We start from the raw sequence: 20,610 nt of genomic DNA, 5'->3' as shown, positions 1-20,610 counted from the left end.
ATATTTTCCTCTTATTACTGCTTTTGCTGCATCCCTTACATTTAGGATATTAGTGTCCTCCTTGTCATTCAATTCAAAGAATTTTTTAATTTCTTCTTTGATTTCCTCATTAGTCCAGTGGTCTTCCAGTAGTGTGGTTTTTAATCTCCATGAGGTAGGATATAGTTCCTTGCCTTCTTTTTATGGTTTATTTCTAGTTTGATGCCTTCATGGTCAGAAAAAATGGTTGGTATGATTTCAATCTTGGTGTATCTGTTGATGTTTGTCTTGTGCCCCAGTATGTGATCGATCCTGGAGAATGATCCATGTGCGCTTGAGAAAAATGTGTACTCCGTTTTTTTTGGGTTTAGTGTTCTATAGATGTCTGTTAAGCCCAAATGCTCTAGGTCCTTATTTAGAGCTTTAGTTTCTTTACTTATTTTTTGTCTTGTTGATCTATCCATTGTTTATAGTGGTGTGTTGAAGTCTCCCACTACGTATGTGTTTTCTCTGATGTCTGTTTTCAGAGAGGACAACAGTTGTCTGATATATTTTGGTGCTCCTTCATTTGGTGAGTATATGTTAATGAGTGTTATTTCTTCTTGAAGTATTGTCCCCTTGATCATAATGTAGTGACCATAGGGGTCTCTTTTTATTTTTTTGAGTTTGAAGTCTGTTTTATCTGATATAAGTATAGCTGTTCCTGCTTTCTTTTTTGGTCCATTTGCTTGTAGGATTGTTTTCCATCCTTTAACTTTGAGCCTATTTTTATCTTTTGTAGCTAAATGTGTTTCCTGGAGACAGCAAAAGGTTGGGTTTTGTTTCTTAATCCAGGCTGCAACTCTGTGTCTTTTTATTGAAGAGTTTAGTCCATTTACATTTAGAGTTAATATTGATATGTTAGCATCTGTATTTGCCATTGTGTTTGTCTTTCCTTTGATTTTATTTATTTATTCTTTTAATAACTTTTTTTTTTTTTTTGGTCTTCTTTCGTTGTTATTCGTCCCTCTGAGGTTCTGGCTTTAGTATTCCTTGTAGTATTTTTTGGAGTGGGGGTTTAGTCGTAATGAAATTCCGGAGTTTCTCTTTGTCTGGGAAGGTCCATATTCTTTCTTCATAGAGGAAGGAGAGCTTTACGGGATAGAGTATTCTAGGTTGGCATCTGTTTTCTTGGAGTCTGTTGACTATGTCCCTCCACTCTCTCCTTGCCCGTAGTGTTTCTTCAGAGAAGTCTGATGTAGCCTGATTGGTTTTCCTTTGAATGTTATCTGTTTCTTCCCTCTTGTCAGCTTCATTATTTTTTCCTTGTCCTGGATTCTTGGGAGCTTTACTATTATGTGTCTTGCTGTGTTTTTCCTTTTGTCGTGGAAGTTTGGTGTTCTTCTTGCTTCTTGTATATCAATTTTCAGCTCCTTCTTCGCATTTGGGAAGTTCTCTTCAATGATCTCCTGGAATATTTTCTCTGTTCCTACATCTCTCTCCTCTCCTTCTGGAATTCCTATAACTCTTATATTTCCTTTCCTCATGGAGTCAGATAGTTCCCGAAGTCTTTCTTCGTTCTTTTTCCTTCGTACTTCTCTTTCCTTTTCTGTTTTGGTTCTTTTTATTTCTGTGTCTTCAAGAGTACTTATTCGTTCTTCCATTTCATCTATTCTGCTTTCATTGCTTTTCCCAGAGTTCTTTAGTTCCTCCATTAATTCTTTGATCTCTTGCATTTCTTTTACTTCCCTCTTTAGGGACTCAATTTCATTCTTCTGACCATTGTTTTCCCTCTTTAGGGACTCAATTTCATTCTTCTGACCATTGTTTTCCCTCTTTAGGGACTCAATTTCCTTCTTCTGATCATTGTTTTCCTTTATGACTTCTGTCACTTTTTTAATCAGGGCAATTTTAAATTCTCTTTCTGGAAGGCTCAGAAGTTCTTCCAAGTTACTGTCATTGCAATATGGAGGGTGGTTTTCTTTTTGTGGTGTGCTTCTTTCCTGAGGCGTTGTTAGGTTGTGTGTGGTTCTTCTACTCCCTACTGTCTGTTTTCTAATTTGTCGTATGCATTGGGACACTGTGTTGCTCGGACTGGCCGTCATCTTGGGTGAACTTCTCCGCTCCCCTCTGGCTCCTCCAGGAACCATCTCTGGCTTCTGGGGGAGCTTTCTTCTGGTTTTAGGCAGTCTTTACTGAGAAATGTCCCTGTTCTAAATTGGCGAAGCGGGACGCAGTCCCTGCGCATCCAGTCTCAGGCACACTCTTCTGCATGCCCGGTCTGCCCCGGACGTGGGTTCCTGCTCCCTCTGTGGGCTCAGACTGCTGGTTGGAAGGGGCCTAGCATGGGCTAACTTCCCAGCCGGCCACTAGGTCCTCCAGAAGCCTTCTGCCCTTTTCAAGAAGTCTTAAGAAATTTCCCTGTTCTATGGGGTGTTAGTGACTTTTTTCTGGTCGCTAGGTGGCGCCAGAGATCTCTCCTATTGTCCTTGGGGGACTGTTTTTCAACCCCCCCACCCCCGTGGGACAGGGAACAGAGAGCGAGAATGGTAGGGTAAACCTCAACGGCTTTGGGGTGCTGTGTCTGCCTTGTGCCCCACCGTCGTGGAGAACCCACGCCCAGAATTTCGTGCCCCGGGTCTCAGTTCAAAGCCCTCAGGTCCAGGACGCGGGCTGTAGCCCAGTTCAGTGGCGCGGGAGTGGCGCCTTTTGCACCCCGCTCCCGTGCCTGGGCGCCTGGTTCCTGCTTACTCAGTGAGGGACTTTCACCCCCGTGAGGGCCTCCGCGCGTCTCCCCACAAGCCTAGGTCGCAGGCGTGGGGACCTGGGCAGCCGCGATCCCGGTCCGCGTTTGCTTTTCAAGCACGCCAAGTGTGCCGCTTTTCCGCGCAAGCTTACCGGCCGGCCCGGGGCTGTGTGCAGGTCTCCTCCAGAGTCTCTTTGTTCTTCTCTAATCAAAAATTGCTTTTTTTAATTAAAATTTTTTTAATTGAGGTAACATTGTTTTACAGCACTGTATATCATTCAGAGATATAGGATCACACCCTTTAGATGTATGTTATATACCACAGCTACCACCAGTATACCATAGTCTTCCTCCCTAGTTCAATTCTGCAGTCAGATTTTAGGGTTTTGTTATTGGTTTTTGGTTTTGTGTGACCCTTTTTTTTTTAGATTTATTTATTTATGCATAGAAGAACTGGGGTACAGGCCAGAGGTGTGGTGGGTGAGAGGATTCACCAGAGACAGAGTGGGGAACAGAACAGGTAGATCAACGGAAATACACTGCTGAGGGGAGCAGTGGTCAAGACAGGAGAGGTCTGCTGCGCCATGTGGGTAGTTCCCTGGCTGGGGATTGAACTCTTGCTGCAGTGGCTGTGGATAGCTTTCTAGGTTGCATCTTAACCCCGTGCGCCACCAGGGAGGCCCTGACACCCCCCCTCCTTTTTTTCCCCCCTCTATGTTCCTATATGAGTTAAACACACCATCCAGTATTTGATTTCCTGTCTGATTTACTTTATTTATCATTATCCTCTGTTCTGTTCTTAGGCACTTAGGTTGTGTTTATAACTTGGCTATTGTAAATAGTGTTGCTTTGAACATAGAAGTACATATATGTCCCTGTAAATTAGTGGCTTAAGTTTTCAATTGTGAAATAAATTTTTCTTTCATATTTAATTCATCCCTGAGTTCTCACATCTCATTTTGGGGTTACTACTTCTGATTTATTTTGTTCTTATTTTCTGTAACATAAACATATATATTTTTTAGTTCTGTTCTTTAGGTAGTTACTCTCAGGTTTTTGATTATTTTTAGCTGAAATATAAGACTTAAAATCTCACAATTCATAAATATGCTTCTAAAAATTATAAAAGGTAAAGAAATTCACATACAGGGCCTCCCCGGTGGCACAGCGGGTTTAGCTCAGCTCTGTGAAGCTGTCCACAGTCTCTGCAGCATGGGTTCGATTCCCTGCTGGCTAGAAATTCACATATATATAAGCAAAAGAAGAAATCAAGCAGTATCACAACATTGTCTCATATAAAAATATTCAGTGAATGTTAGTTTTTACTATTATTGATTTTAGGTGTTATTAAAAACCTTTTCTTTCTTAGATATTATGGCATATTTATTATCTAGTTAATAATGATCTTGTGTAACAAAATAGAGTTCTTAGAATTTTGGAAGTAACAAAATTTCAGTGTTTGGAGAACCTGATTTAGTAAATATGAGTATTTAGAATGCATTTTAAAAGTCAAACCAGTTCCTTCTCCTGTCACAGCTTGCCTAATTAAGTCATTGGTATGTAATGTTTTGTAATCTCTTATAAAATGACTCTTCTTTTTTTTTTAAAGGTCAAATACTTCATACTGATGTGGTTTATTTGCATTGTGGACAAGGCTTCCGAGAGGCAGAGAAAATAAAGAGACTTTTGCTGAATTTCAAGTATGACAATATGTGATCTTTTGGGTACTTAAGTGATTCAATCAGTCAGAGATATCCTTGAAGCCCCTAATTTGGAGGGAGGGTTTAAGGGAACTACTTTGGTGAGAGAGAAGGAACCATGTAAAACAATGCTGAAGGAAATTGCTGGAGAACTCTTGATTGGAGACTCCAGAAGACTCCTTTCCTCTGTCACCTTCTCTAAACAAAGGTGCTCCTATTGGAGCAAATGTGAGAATTGGATTTTATTTGGGTGGACTTTCTTTTTCCTTTTCCTGTTTTGCTTTCCTTTCCTTCTTGCTTTTTTCTTTTTCATGCATTTGAGGAATGGCTATAATAGTAATTGAAGCCTCAGACATTATTTAACAGAACATCCCATAATTTAGTCATAATATCTTTATTATGGCTTACAGTTCCAGAGTTTACTTACCCTTCTCTAATTTTTCTTCCTTCTAGATGGGAAGAAAGTTGACTGTTTTTGAGGTTGTGTGACAGTCAGTACAGTACTTTTTTACTGCTTTCTGTATCAAATGTAGGGGCAATGTCTTTTCTTTTACATAAGTCTGTCTCCCTTGTGAAATATGGAGAGGTTGTTTGGATATATGAGAGAATTAGAGCAGAATGTAATAATATTTGTATATTTTGTACATTTTCTCCTGATTGATTGCCTTGAGCTCATCTAGTGTCTCATCCTGTTTCTCCCTTAAAGCTGCAGCACTGTGGTCATTGGAAATGGAACTGCCTGCCGAGAAACAGAAGCTTATTTTGCTGACCTGATAATGAAAAATTACTTTGCACCACTGGATGTTGTTTACTGGTAAGGATATAAGCAATTTTGTTTTCTTGTAAAGGCATAGGATATTCTAAAATTCCTTCTGTGATGAATTCTGTTTTCTTTTTAAAATATATAATATTTTGTTTGTCCCCTGGCCACCTTTTGCTGTTCAGAAGACAATGTAAGGTAGAAAATGTAGGACAATGTAAAGTAGAAAAACTTCAGTTTCAGTCTTATAAAACCTACCACAGAAGCAGCAAGTTAGGGCTTATTTGGGTTCAGGGGATTTGCAGGTGTATGTTGTATGAGCTCTAAAATATCTACAGATTAATAAGTAGGATGGTGTACCAGGCTAGCAGCTATAGCCTATGGATAATTAGCTTCCTGCTCCCAAAGTGTTGATGCTTTGGTTTGGTGCCAAAATAAGTATTCCAAATTGAAAACATTTCTGATGTTCTTTTCTGATTTGCAGTAAACTTTCATTTCATACAGGCTATTAGCATGGCCTAATTTCTCTACTTCTGCCCCTGGATCTATCAAAGTTTTGCATTTATTCACCATTGTTTCCTACCTTCAGATTTGACCTATAAATAGCCATGCTTCCCAATTAAAAAGAAAATGCTAAATGGTTAAATTCTTGGAGTATGGATATAGTTACAGAACCTGATATGTAAGGGAAAGTATGAAGAGCCATCTTCCACTGAGAAATGTAAGAACTACGTATAGTCATCTGATCAGTACATAACTGATAAAATCAACAAAACAAACAAAAAGTAAAATCCATCATATGAATAATTCTAGGATCCATTTAGTTAGGCCAAAAATGGAGTGCCTCAATATTTAGTGTAATATTGTGTCTGCTTAGAATATAATCAAGATGTCAGACAAGCAAACTCAGGGCAATCAAAGGAGATTAGGAGATGGTCAACCTGTAGGTGCTATGCAGTCACGCTTCAAGAATGGGGCATATTAAAAATCCTACCTCAATTATACCCCTTTCCTTCTTGTTCAGTTTGGTCTGGGAAATACTATGGATCTTCCCTATCTGGGAAATGCACATATGTTATCAGTCCTTTTGTGAACCTAAAATAAGGGCCTGATATAGCTGATGTAATTTACTTCAGGCACCTTCTCTGATTTCTTTTTAACTTGTTCACATTCATTTGATGTAAATATTAAATATCTTAGGTACATTTATAGTGATTCAAATTATTAAAAATTAATTTTAAGCTAATTAAATTGAATAAGTTTAAAATAAATTTGCTTATAGTCTTCCTTTATTGAACTTTCAGCAGTGATTATAGTAGAAAGAGGATGAACTTTGGAGTCAGACAAATCTAAAATGCTCTTGTTTTTGCTATTCACTAGTATGCAAGTTTGAAAGAATTACTTTATCTCTGTATGCTTCACTTTCCTTCATCATTAAAATAGGGAAAAGAATACCTCAGAGGATTTTTAAGAACATTAAAAATGAGGTAACATACGTTAAGACAAAACTCCAAGACTTTAATAAATGATAGGATATATATATATTTATCAATACATTTGTGTTTATTTGCACATATGTTTTATTTATAATATCTGTATTTGAAATTGTTATGAAATTAGAGGCAGTTTTTTCTTGCACTAGTTAATAAGTCTATCTGAAATTCATTTTTCACATCCATGTGATAAGGATAATAATATATATCTCATGAGTATAAAATAATAAATTCTACATAAATCAGGTGGTGCCATGAGATCCTTGTATTGAATAAGAAACCATTTTGATTAAAACTCATGATGGGGGCCTCCCCTGGTGGTGCAGCGGTTGAGCACTGGGCTGCGAAGCTGCCTGCAGCCTCTGCAGCGCCAGTTCGATCCCCAGCTGCCTGCGAGGGTCCCACATGGCGTGCAGACCTCTCCTGCCGCCCGCTGCTCCCCTCAGCAGTGTACTTCGATCTTTCTGCCTGTTCTGCTCCCCGCTCCGGCTCTGGTGAATTCTCTTACTCTCTCTTGCTTCTGACTGTACCCAGTGCTTGTATAAATAAATAAATAAATAAATAAATATTAAAAAAAACAAACAAACTCATGATGGGTGCTGAAGTATAGTGATGTGTTTGGATTCTGGGGACAGACCTCTGTTCAGGCTCTGCCTCTAAGTACCTCTGTGACTTGCCATACAATTTTAAACCTCTTTTAAAATCAAAGTTTCTTCATCTCTGGTAATAATACCTATTACCATCATTGTGAAGATTGGAAATAGAATGCATTATATATTTTCTATTTTTCAAGGGTATTTGCAGTAACTATTTTAAGTGTGGGTTAATCTTTGAGATGATGTAACTTTTTTTTTTTTTGAAATGATGTTACTCTTAACTGGAGCTCCTACTAGATATAACTAGTGGCATGAATGAAATCTGCTTCTTTGAATTTGGATAGTAAATACTTACAAAATAAATTTCAGTTGTCCAACAGAGCATTGTTCTTTTAAGTGTTTAAGTCCAAATACTTTATGATTTCTTCATTGACCCAGGAGTTATTCAAAATTATTTTGTTTAGTCTTTACCTGCTTTGGTTTATTCTGGGATCCTTTTTGTGGTTAATTTCTAGCTATATTCCATTTTGATCAGAGAAGATGGATGCTTGATATAATTTGTATTTTCATATAATTTTTGAGGCATGTTTTATGTCTCAATATGTGATCTGTCCTTGAGAATTCTCCATGTGTACTTGAGAATAATGTGTTTTCAATTCTTTTGGAACAGAAGGCTCTATACATGTCTGTTAAGTACAGCTGGTCAAATACTACATTTATTGCTTTTATTTCCTTGTTAACTTTCTATCTGGATCATCTATCCCTAAGTGCAAGTGGCATGTTGAGAATTCTCACTATTACTGTGGTTTTGTTAGTGTGTTGTTTTAGGTCTGTTAATAGTTGTTTTATATAGTTAGAAGGCGCCCTGCTAACTGCATTTAAGTTGAAACTCTGGCAGTCATATTTAGCACCTCTGAACAGATAATCTGATATGAATTCCAATAATACTGTCAGCTATTCTCCTGAAAAAATTTATTCCTGACACATCCACCAGCACATTTACTTTTATCTATTCCTCCAGCACTTTTTTTTTACCTTGACATGCGTGCCAAGGTAAGTCATGTACCATGACTTATTTCTTAACTTGCAAATCCCCATGCTTCCTGACCTCATCCACCTAACTTACCTTTCACTCAAATCTCTCCCTACCTTTAAAATAGCTTATAAACTCTGATATTTAATCATATCATGGGAGAAGTCATACAAAATGTCATGTCCTAATTATCAAATTAAAAAATAATAGCCTAAAATTAAGTAATAGAACTTAACTATACTAAGGTTTAGTCACATGTATTTAAAATTGGAATTATTTTGTGAAAAGAAATTCTAATACATTATTGTACCTGTTTTAAGTGTGTGCTAGAGTGTGTTCTTTTGAGTAGCAATGGTAAAATTTATTCAAATATAGAAATGGTAAGTAAGCTCCTTATGAAACATTTGTGTTAATATGCAATGTATCTAGTTTTTCCTAAATTGAAACCTTAAATCAGGGGACTTAGTTTTATTTAACTCTTCTTTCACATTAAGCATATTTCTTTACTTATAGGTACATCTCAATAAATATTTACTACTTTCATTCTTACATATTGAGAGTAAAACTATTTTTAATTGATAATGTGTTTTTGAGACTATTTCCAGAATTACTTTATATAATAAAGTAATTAAAATAAAATAAAAATCTACCCATTGCTTAATGCTTTGGTAAATTTATGACATACTGTTTTCTCCTTTTTTCCCATTGATATAGAAATTTATATTTGGCAGATTATACACTTGTATTTTGCCAAAGACATATGGCTTCCAAAATAAATTGAATTGTTAGAGTTATGAATTTATTTAATAAGCCATTTAAGAATTATATGTAATCTCTAGCATTCGCTGTTTTATATTTCAAACTTACTGGCAAGATTTATGTTGAAAGTGGAAACATTGCTAGAAATCACAGCATTGTGTGCATTCTGGAGACAAAGATTCACAGGACCACTTACATCCTGATAATAGAAAACAGAAAAGAAAGTGTAGCGCTATTAATTCAGATCCTGTGCTAACTGTTGCTACTTTAAAGACTACAACATGCCTTCAAGGAGGCAATTAAAGAAAACAAAGTTAAGTAATTTTGCTTCCTAATGAGCTCTTTCATTATGATAGAAAAAATTCGCAAACAGAATTAACTAAGAAGGTGATGGAAAATGAGAAAAAGGAGGGGGAGCTGCAGTGGAGGGTTGGGGCTATATGGTTTTTGAGGTTAGATTATATTAATGGGCTTCATTTCATTGGAGGACTAGCAGATGGGTGCACTCTATTTAGGAAAAAACGGTTTGTGAACTACACATTGGACTTATTCTTTTATTCCAGGAGTTTACCAAACATTTAATAGAAGGAACTTATAATTTAAGGAATCATAACTTTCTCTTGAGACAAGTTGGTGTATCTTTGACAATGTAACTTAATTGAAGGGAATAGCTTGAGCTTCCGGGGATTAACTCATTTGTGAAGAATGCCAAGTAGTGAAGCTAATGAAAATCTTTTACCTTGGAATTAAAATACAAACATTATTCCTTTAAACATATTAATGCACTTATCATTGTACATTAGTTGGAAAATAGGTAAGTGATAGGAATTTTTATTATCTAAATTGTTATAATTTAGAGAATATTTCTAGCTTAATATATGATAAAATTATGTAAAAATATATTATAAAGAAGAACCCTCATTGTACATGTTTATAACCCTTTCCACACTTAATATATTTTAAACCTTTTTCCCATGCCAATACACAGACTTTACAAAATCATTAAAAATTATTGCAGATACCCTTGTATTTTAGATAACCTTACTGTTTGACAGCTGGATTGCTCTAATTATCACTATTATCAGCAAAGCTAATGTGACTGTTCTTGTTTTTAAATCTTTGCACATACTTGTGTTTCTGTAGAATATATTTGAAGAAGTGCAGTACATGTTTAAAAAGATACATTACCACTACTCCTAAACTGAAGAATGTTTAAATATCAATCAATCTATAACTTTAGATTATTTCCACAATATATTTCTATCTCTTCACAGTATGTTGGCTAATTTGGATTCCGTTATTTTAAAACATTTATATTACTGGTACATATAAAAGTTCAGATAAAAAGGGGAGAAAATAAAGCATTTTTATTGTGAAATATGTCAAACTGTGCCAAAGAATATAGAACCTATATACAGTTTAAAGAAGAAATCGAATGTCTTTGTTCCCAGCTTTTAGGCTCTCTGTGTGCTTTTTCCTCGAATTGCCTCCACCACACATAACCACTATCTGGAATTATGTGAATTATTGCTTTTTAAAGAAAATTTATTTTAAAGCTGTATATTTTTAAGGCTTTGAAATACACTGCCACGTTGTCTTCCAGAGTGACTGCCTTTGTATCCTCTGACGTCAGTGTTTCCACTCCCATTTCTCTGGGACCTGGGGATTAGCACAGTGCTTTTTTTGCTCTATGATTTTTGCTTTAATTGCTTCATTGCTGTCCCAGAATACCACTTATTTGTTAATAATGCGACCTAGGAAAAAATTAGTCTTTCAGTTTTATCATCCATAAATGGGATAATAATACCCATCTTATAGAATTATGGAGGTTAAATGAGTTTACACACACATACACACACATACACAGTGTTTAGAACAGCATCTGGCACATATTATTATTATTAATGAAGTAAAAATATGTGTTCATTGGCCATTTCTGGACCTTTTTTTTGTATGTGTAAGTGACTTGTTGGTGTCCTTTACTTACATTGTTGGCGGCATCCATAAGGATTTGTAAATGTCTTATATATTAAATATATATGTATATTAAATATATATATGATTGATCTATTTGTCATAATTTTTGCAAATTGTGTAATTTGTTTTCCCCATGTTTATGTTTCTAATTTAAGCTTCTTATGGAATTTAAAATTTCATTTTCTCAGATTGTTCTGTACTTTGTCTTTATGACATTTACTACACATTTGTTGTGGGGAAAAAGGCTTCTAGTGGGCCATTTCAGGGATGCACTGTTGGTAACAAAATTTTATAGAAAAACAGAGTAAGATAATTACATTAGAAAATAATAATTAGATAATTAGATAATTACATTAGATAATTACATTAGAAAATAACCAGTGGCGAAGCAGTTGAGCACTGGATTGCGAAGCTGCCCGAAGTCTCTGCAGCGCTGGTTCGATCCCCGGCCGCCGGGCGAGGGTCCCACAAGGTGCTTAGACCTCTCCTGCTGCCCGCTGCTCCCCTCAGCAGTATACTTTGTCAATCTGCCTGTTCTGCTCTCCGCTCTGGCTGTGGTGAATTCTCTCACCCTTCCACACTATACCCAGTGCTTGTATAAATAGATAAATAAATCTTTAAAAAGAAAAGAAAAGAATGCAAGGAGGACCTCCCTGGTGGCACCAGGGGGTAAGCATCAGCACTATGAAGCTATCCGCAGCCACTGCAGCATGAGTTCAATCCCCTGCCAGGGACCTACCAACATGGCGCAGCAGACCTTTCCTTTCTTGCCTGCTCCTCCCCTCAAGAGTGTGTTTCAATAGATCTGCCTGTTCTGTTCCCCACTCTGTCTCTGGTGAATCCGTTCACCCTCCTGCACCTCTGGCCTACACCCCAGTTCTTGTATGCATAAACAAATAAATTTTTTAAAAAAGAAAATAATGCAAGGAAAAAGTTTGGGTAACAGTTTGCTAAGTCTTAATACTTTTAAAAGTATATCAGGCTATGAATTACATTACTCAAAAATGATTCTCTATCAAACTAAGTTTGGGTAAATCATTTTTTTTAATGCTCATACATTTTTCTTAAGTTTTTGATATCTGCTAACATATAGTATTTAATGCTCATGTATTTAAACATGTTATATAAAATCCACTATGTTCTGGATAGAGTACATTGACTTGTAGGGGCTTTTCCAACAGGAAAAGATTGGGAATAAAAAATAAATTTTTGTCTATGTGCTGAGAACTTGTGATTTTGATTTTAAAAGGACATGTATAAGACTGAAAATAGTATAAGTAACCAAGGAATTTGTATAAGAGAAGAGACACTGTTTTGCAAGAATAAAGACTAGATCTTAAGGTCTGAATTCCTCCGCTTACTGACTGCCTCCCACCAGCAAGTGCTAAATATAGCATAGAAGACTTATAATGGTTATCTTAGAAAAAAGAGTTCGGAAAGTTATCTTCCTGCTTGTCGGGAATGGCTAAGTGGCTAGGAGAAGGTGGAATTGCTCAACTCCTCTTTTAATTTGTGAGATAGAATGATCTGGGGGTTGAAACAGAATAAGTATTCTATTCTTAAAAAAGGGGGGAATCTAACTAAAATATGGTGCTAGTAAGAAGCCCCTGTTTCTCATTTTATCTTTAGTCCACATGAAACATTTTCTGGAGTTGTGGTTGTGTTGTAAGTAAAGTTTTGGTACCAATGTTGGTGGTAATAGTGGAAGCCTGGAGATAGCCAGATGTTAATTCGATGTTACACAAAAGACTGCTGAGTGTGATCTTGATCAGTCAGGGTTATAATTGTTATAAAAGGATGGTGAAGCACTTAAGAAGGGATAATACTACAACAAAAATAGGAAATCAGTATGATTTTTTAGAAATAAACATTTTGGTCTTACCCTATTTCATTTTCTTTTAGGAAAACTAAACTATTAGACACATCTATGTCTCACCACAACTTTTGATAGTCACTTGATACTCTTGTGGAAAAACTAGGAAACAAAGATTTGGTTGTATAACTCCCAAAAGTGTGTTGCTTAGCTCATAGGTAGATGTCTGGTATGAGTCACTAGTTGCATGCCACAGACACTGAGTTAGGTAACCAATAGTTTAGTAAAGATTTAGAGGCATGCTTTTCAAATCTGTGGACATTAGGTATATTCTAATCAGGATCAGAAAAGTTTTTGAAAAAAAGACCCTAAGAGTTGTTGGATCTAGTCTAACAAGATGAACTTTAATGATTTTTGTGATTCTGGGAGGCATTTTCTTTAAAGATTTATTTATTTATGCATATAAGAGCTGGGGTACAGGCCAGAAGCAGGTGCGGGGCTGGGGGTTGAGAGGATTCATCAGAGACAGAGTGGGGAACAGAACAGGCAAATCGACTAAAGTACACTGCTGAGGGGAGCAGCGGGCAAGACAGGAGAGGTCTGCTGCGCCATATGGGTTGCTTCCTGGCCGGCTGGGAATCGAACTTGCACTGCAGAGGCTGTGGACAGCTTCATAGGTTGCATCTTAACCCCTTGCGCCACCAGGTAGGCCTGCTAGGAGGCATTTTTGATAGGGTAATTTTTTTTATTATATATTTTACATTATTCTTTTTTTGTACAATGTATGCTTTCTCCTCTCAGGCGTAGTCCCCATAGAATTCCCACCACCAAATCACTGATAGGGTGATTTCTAAAGTTTCATTGAATTCTGACCATTGGAGATTCTCCCAAAGTACCATGCAGCAGACTGCTCATGTTCTAAGCCACTTGGATCTATACTTTTGTTTTGGTTTAAAGAGATTTATTTCCAACAAATCAGTAAGCTCAGGTATACCACTTAGAATGCATTTAGCTATATAAGCTTCATAATTTTGTCAAGTTAAAATTGTATTATATGGATGAAAAGTTGCTGTGGTTGCTGTTATTTATTTCTGACTAGTGCGATAATTTGTTTTTCATGTGGAATATCAAATCCATTTCTTTGTATTTAAACATCCTGTTTCCTCCATCTGCAATTTCTTAGCTATGATGAAGACCACCATGAGTTAGTCTTGGAACTTGGGAAAGCCTTAATTGTTTTCTGGATATTAGTTTGATTATTTTGCTTGTTGACAAGTTAAAGTGATAGGGCACTTAAATTTCTTGTTCTACAGTGATGACTGAGAAAATGTTCTGCAGTGTTCTAGGATTGTCGTCTTTCACCCATTGGTATTCTACTCTCCATTTCTACTATAAACTATATATATAATATGTATTACATATAAGAAATGTAAACTATAGTCAGTTTTATAAACACTTGGTTCTTATTTATAAGACTTCCTTTTTTTGGAATGTTTGTGACATTAAGTAAATTTAAATTTGAACTTGTTTTATAACCAATGTAATTTATGTTAATTCTGTTGAGATGCCAAAATATTTAAAATATTTAAATAAGACCATTTCAATGATGTGTTGTTGGGAAAGGAGGCATAAGAAATGAATAATTGTGTATGTGTGTTTGGTTTTAAAATGCTATTTGGATTCCGATTCAGTTTGACAGTTTTTGATCAAAATAAAATGTTTTACCAGTTTTGTAACCCATGTGTTTCTGTGTCTCTAAGTTCAATTTAAATATCTGCAGGAGTTACTCCAACTCCTTAACTGTAGCCCCTCTTGCAGATCTTTGTTTATTGACTTAGATTAGAACTGGCTGAGAGCCCAGTGATGGTCATTTCTCGTCTTCAGGTTTTTGGTTACAAATCTGCTTTTGTTGCCAGATCCAATAAAGATTCTTGATTGTTTTTGTTAGTTTTATTACAAGTTCTTGCCAAAGATACAGTGTATTATAACCAAAACAGATGTTCTGTTTAGACAAGTGTATTTGCTATAACAGAACCTAAAATGTAAATTAACAATATGTTCCGCATTAATGTAACAATTGATGAACTTGGGGATTTTTATGAGTGTTTTTGATAACCTTTGGAAATGGAAGAAAGAGTGCCTTATTTTGAGCAATTGTTTTATTTTTTTTTTCTGTTTCAATTTGTGCATGTACAATTTTATAACCCTAGATCCTCCTTCAAACCAACATTTTACCTGTGGGCTCGAGAGTAGAATGTAGAGTTCACCAATTTTATATACACATAGTTGTTGATTGTTAAATTATATACATAAGGTAAATTATATTTCCTGTCATAGAGACATCAGCTGGGTAGACAAGAATAACAAGTTTCTCATGCTTATAAGTAGGTAGGTAAAAGAATTATGCATAGACATTCCATAAATGGTATACTTGGTGAAGTTAGGAACCATTTGGTAGCTTATTTGGGACTTTTAGTAATGTTGCTGTGACTAGGGCCTAATGTGGTGGTCCTGATTTATGCTGAATTCTCTCTTGTAGTGAACGCAGATATATGGTAAGTACAAGATGAATGTATTTATTTTATGTAATTTTAGCTCTTTTTTGGTCATAGTCCCTAGAATAATTAGCTGTGTGAGGGATAAGACTGCATTATCAACAGATTTCTAGTAGGTTGAATTTTATCTTGAAATTGTTTACTCTGGTCTATTCGCATTCATATTTTCCTGAGCATTAAATATCTTGCTGATTTCCTCACCATTGGCTAGCACTTTTTAAAATGTTAGTTGGATGATGACTGGAAAACATTTAAGTATTTTATTAGAACTGGCTATTAGTACAGAATTATATGGTTCTGTCTTGTTTAAATTTTATTAGAAGAATGCTTAGAATTGTTAGACTCCTTTGTTGTCAAAATCCTTTTCTTTTGGTTATATAGTGTATAGGAGTTGGAAATTCTAGGGACAGAAATTGATATGTGTTCTTGTCTACCACATTTGTGTTTTATATGTTTTTTTTTCTGGGGGGGGGTTACCTTTGGATTCTAATGTATTTTATGTGACTAAATCTTTATATTATGCTCTCCTAACTTGTTGAAATACCACTTTCAAGTTCCCCACATCCGTACATTTCTAAGGTTACACCCAGCTTAATTCCCATTACTTTTCTGCTTCACAGCACTTGCATTTTGAAGGACCCTAACATTTAGGTTCACATTATGATAATTAGGTTTTAGGGGCATGAAGGATTAAAGATGTCTCAGGTCTAGTTGCAGAATAAAGTTCAGAAGCACTTGTAAAACTTGCCTGATTGGTGGGTAGAGGTGCTTTTATTTATTCACTACTCATGCAGCATTAATCCGTATTTCATCAGGTACCTACAGTGCTGTAATTCTAGATGTGACCTTGGGACTTGATTTACTTGAGCTTCGTTTTCTTTATTAATGTGCCATGAAAGAGGTACATGAAAGATAGCCAACATCAAAGTACCTTTTAAACTAAAATGGTTGATAGGAATTCCCTGGGATTTAACACTGTCTGTCAAATGTTTCAGCTGGTTTGCATCCTTTTACAAGCTATTGCTTGCTGCACGAAAAGAAATTTAAAGCAGTTGTTTCAAGTCTTGTGGGGAGGTGATAGTGGTGCTGGTGGTGGTGGTTTTGGTGGTGGTAGTTGGGTGGCGGTAGTAAGCCAGGGAAGAGAATAAATGAGAAGTTAAGAACATTGTTTTTAAGTTATCTTCATCCCAAGATGGTTTGTGTTTTTCTTTGGGTTGGGAGTCAATTCAGTCCTTAAGATCAGAGTGAGGAGACACTCCTCTGGATTCTGAGATTGAAGAGAGTAGCCAAAGAAAATTCATCAAACCTCTTTGAAAGAAAAAATAAAAGGCAATATCAGTATCTTATTCAGAGATTATTTAATTAGTTTAATATCACAGCAGGTTTATTCCATATGAGAAAAAACTTTGAAGATAGTAATGTGGAAAACTGAGTCTTAAGAAGAATAAAGGAAACAAGATTCAAGAAGGCTTGTTATATGTATTGTAGAATGTTTATTTTCCTGTAAATTTATATTTTAGAAGGTGTTTATTTCTATTTTAGGCTGAATATATATAGTAGAAATTGTAGCTCAGTTTTGAAACTGATTACTTCTTTGTTTCACAAATACCAGCTAGCTGTTTCTCCCTATTTAAGAAAAAGTATTTAAAAGCATTTTGCTTTTCAGATAACCACTAGGATTGTCTGTGGATCAATTTCTATTAACTTTCATAATATGAATAATGAAAAATAGAAATCACGTTATAGAAAATGAAACTTATTTGATTTTACATTTATACCTTTTTTTCAGCTTATCAATGTAACCTTGACTTATGAAAGTCTTTCAAAATCTTTTGTAATTATTGTTTGTTAAAATGTATTTGTATAGTATTAAAATGATTTAAAATAACATTTCTTGATATTCTGTAACTTCATTTGCACTTACCTACTTGATTAAATGAGATACTACATTTAAAAGTAGTTAAAATAGTGTTTGGCACACTATGCAATTAACATTAGCTGCTGTTATTTTTATTATAATTTCAAAATTTGTTATAATAATAATTGTTCATACTGTTTCCTTCCCTTGGAATATCCTTTCCTCATCTTCTGCCTATCACAGTCTTTCTTGTACTTCATGGTCTGTCTCAGATGCCACAACTTCCACGAGGTTCTCATAGATGTCTGTGATTGGAATTAATCTTGCCTTCTCTGTCTCTTCTTATAAAGTTTTCTGTGTACTTCTACTGTGACATTTAAAATACAGCTTTCTTTAAACTGAACTTATCTACATAGCTGTTTAGAAAATTGTTTATCTTGGTTATAAGAAGGCATTATTATTCATCTCTTTAGTAGAGTATATTGTTGATTGATTTACTCATGTTGTTACTCAAAAATTTGAATTGTTTTAAAACTTACCTTCTCCTGGGCCTCCCTTGGTGGCGCAGCGGTTGAGCGCTGGGCTGCAAAGCTGCACGCAGCCTCTGCAGCACCAGTTCGATCCCCAGCCGCAGGTGAGTGTCCCACATGGCACACAGACCTCTCCTCCTGTGCCCACTGCTCCCCTCAGCAGTGTATTTCGTCGGTCTGCCTGTTCTGTTCCCTGCTCTGGCTCTGGTGAATTCTCTCTCCCTCCAGCGCTTCTGGCTGTACCCAGTGCTTATATAAAATAAATAAATAAATCTTTAAAAATAAAATAAAATAAAACTAACCTTCTCCTACCTGCACATATGTATGTAGAGAGTATACTTATATTTGATATGTTATGCATTACCCTTCTGTGCATAAGATACTCCCATGATGGCTATGGAGGATATGAAAGATATAGGGTATATTTTCCAGATTAAAACCAAATGTCATCTATACATTAAAAACATTTATATATATAAATAAATTTATATATAAATATATATAAACATTAGTATATATACTGTGCAAACAAAAAGATAATTATAATTTAATCAATCATTTAATCAACAGTGTTTAATCTGTGTCCTCCCCATTCAGGTTTGAAACAAGTAACACTACCAGTAATCTTGAAGCCCCATCTTTCTATCTTCACATGTCCTATCTCCCCCTCCATACTAACTCTCGTGAACTTTGTGTTAATAATTCTCTTGCTATTTTTTATGAAGACTCCTTTATATGAATACAGTCCAATGGCATGTGCTCTTCTGTGAGTTTGTTTTTTTTTTTTTTACTCAAGATTATTTTATAGATTCATTCATTTTTTTTAAGATTTATTTATTTATTTATACAAGCACTGGGTACAGTCAGAAGTGAGGGAGGGTGAGAGGATTCACCAGAGCCAGAGCGGGAAGCAGAACAGGCAGAGGGACTGAAGTACACTGCTGAGGGGAGCAGTGGGCACAGCAGGAGAGGTCTGCGTGCCATGTGGGACCTTCACCGGGGGCCGGGGATCGAACCAGCGCTGCAGAGGCTGCAGCAGCTTCGCAGCCTAGCGCTCAACCGCCTGCGCCGCCAGGGGAGGCCCAATTCATTCATTTTGATATATATAACTGTGAATCATTCATTTTCAATATTATATAATCATATAATATTTTCTGTGTTAGAGTTGATGGGCATTTGGGTGTTACTAGTTTTGTTTGTTGATTTTGAATGTCTCAATTCATTTATTGAACTAAAACGAGATATAATTTACACACCATACTCATTTAAAGTATACAAATCAATGGTTTTTAGTCTATTTGAAGATATGCACAACCATTGTCATTGTCAATTTAAAAACATTTTCATCATCTCAAAAAGAAACCTTGTACCCCTTTAATTGTTACTCCTTATTTTTCCCAAACCTCCAACCCACCCCTAACCAACTACAAATCTACTTTCTGTCTCTATGTTCTGAGCATTTCTATGTATGAAATCACAGCATATGTGGTCTTTTGTAACTGACTTCTTTCACTTAGCATAATGTTTTCAAGGTTCATCCATGGTATAATATGTATCAGAACTTTTACGGTCAAATTAAGATTTCATAGTATGGGTATACCATATCTTGTCATTTATTGGTTACTGGGTTATTTCCACTCTATTATGAATAGTGCTGCTATATTCATCTACAAATTTTTGTGTGGACATATGTTTTCATTTCTGTTGGGTATCTATGGAGGGGTGGAATTACTGTGGTATCTATGTTTAATTGTTTGAGGAATTGCAGACTGTTTTTTAAACTATTGGCACCATTTTATAACCCCACCAACAGTATATAAGGGTTCTGATTTCCCCATTATTTTTACCATGTGGGTCTTTGCTTTTCTCTGTGGGTAGTTTTTTGATTATTAACTCAATATCTTTATTTGTTATTATGGGTCTATCTCTGATAGTCTATTTCTTATTTCAGTAGTTTGTCTCTTTTTCAGGAATTTGTGCATTTCATCTAACTATGGCATGCAATTTTTCTTGTTCCTTTATAGTCATTTTTATTTTTTGTAAGGTTGGTAGTAGTATCCTGTATCCATTTCTGGTTTCTTGGTCAGTCCAGCTAATGGTTTGTAAATTTTTTTTGGTAATTTCTAAGAACCAACTTTTGATTTAATTGAATTTCTATATCCTTTTGCCCTTCTCTACTTAATTTATATTCTTTATAATTTTTTCCTTCTGCTTGTTTTAGGTTTAGTTTGCCCTTTTCCCACTGTCTTAGGTGGAAAGTTCATTTTCTGATTTGAGATACTCTTTTTTTTTTTTTTTAAATGTAGGTGTTTAGATCTCTGTACCTGTTACTGTAGCCTGTGTATTTGGTTTGTTGTTATCTTTGCCTCATAGTATTTTCTAATTTCCTTTTTTATTTCTTCTGTGACACATTTGTTACTTAGGAGTGTATTGTTAAATTTTCACATATTTGTCAGTTTTCCAGATATCTTTCTGATTCCTAATTTTATTCCGTTGTGGTTGTGAAATATAACTTTGTCCTTTTAAAATTTATTTATATTTTTGTTTATCAACTGGAACTGTGGTGAAGAATACATATTACTGATTATTTTAACCATTCATAAGAGTATAATAGTTTACTGGCATTAAATATATTTACAGTGTTGTATAATAATCATTGCTATCTACATCTAAAAGTTTATCATTATACCCAAGTTTGTACCCATTAAACAGTAATTTTCCCTGACACCCCATTATACTTAATCTTTTGTTGCTATATATTTACTTATTCTAAGTACATTATGTAAATGGAATCATGCAATACTTGTACTTCTCTGTCAGACATCTTTCACT

The 20,610-nt window shown here is 35.4% G+C and overlaps 1 protein-coding gene across 1 annotated transcript in view; it reads left to right on the top strand.

Moving 5' to 3' along the window:
• The window catches only part of SRBD1 (S1 RNA binding domain 1), a gene marked incomplete at its 3' end in the record, with an annotated part of 172,066 nt that overhangs the window by 46,341 nt on the left and 105,115 nt on the right, over positions 1 to 20,610 (top strand). The window contains exons 13-14 of the mRNA XM_084235269.1: positions 4,314 to 4,404; positions 5,111 to 5,218. Of these exons, the coding sequence (XP_084091395.1) occupies positions 4,314 to 4,404; positions 5,111 to 5,218 (199 nt within the window). The remainder of the gene's footprint in view (positions 1 to 4,313; positions 4,405 to 5,110; positions 5,219 to 20,610) is intronic.

Source organism: Talpa europaea, assembly GCF_964194135.1.
Source record: "Talpa europaea genome assembly, chromosome: 6".
Lineage (NCBI taxonomy): Eukaryota > Metazoa > Chordata > Mammalia > Eulipotyphla > Talpidae > Talpa > Talpa europaea.
Note: the sequence above shows the minus strand (reverse complement) of the source record. Positions and strands in the feature narration are given on the sequence as shown.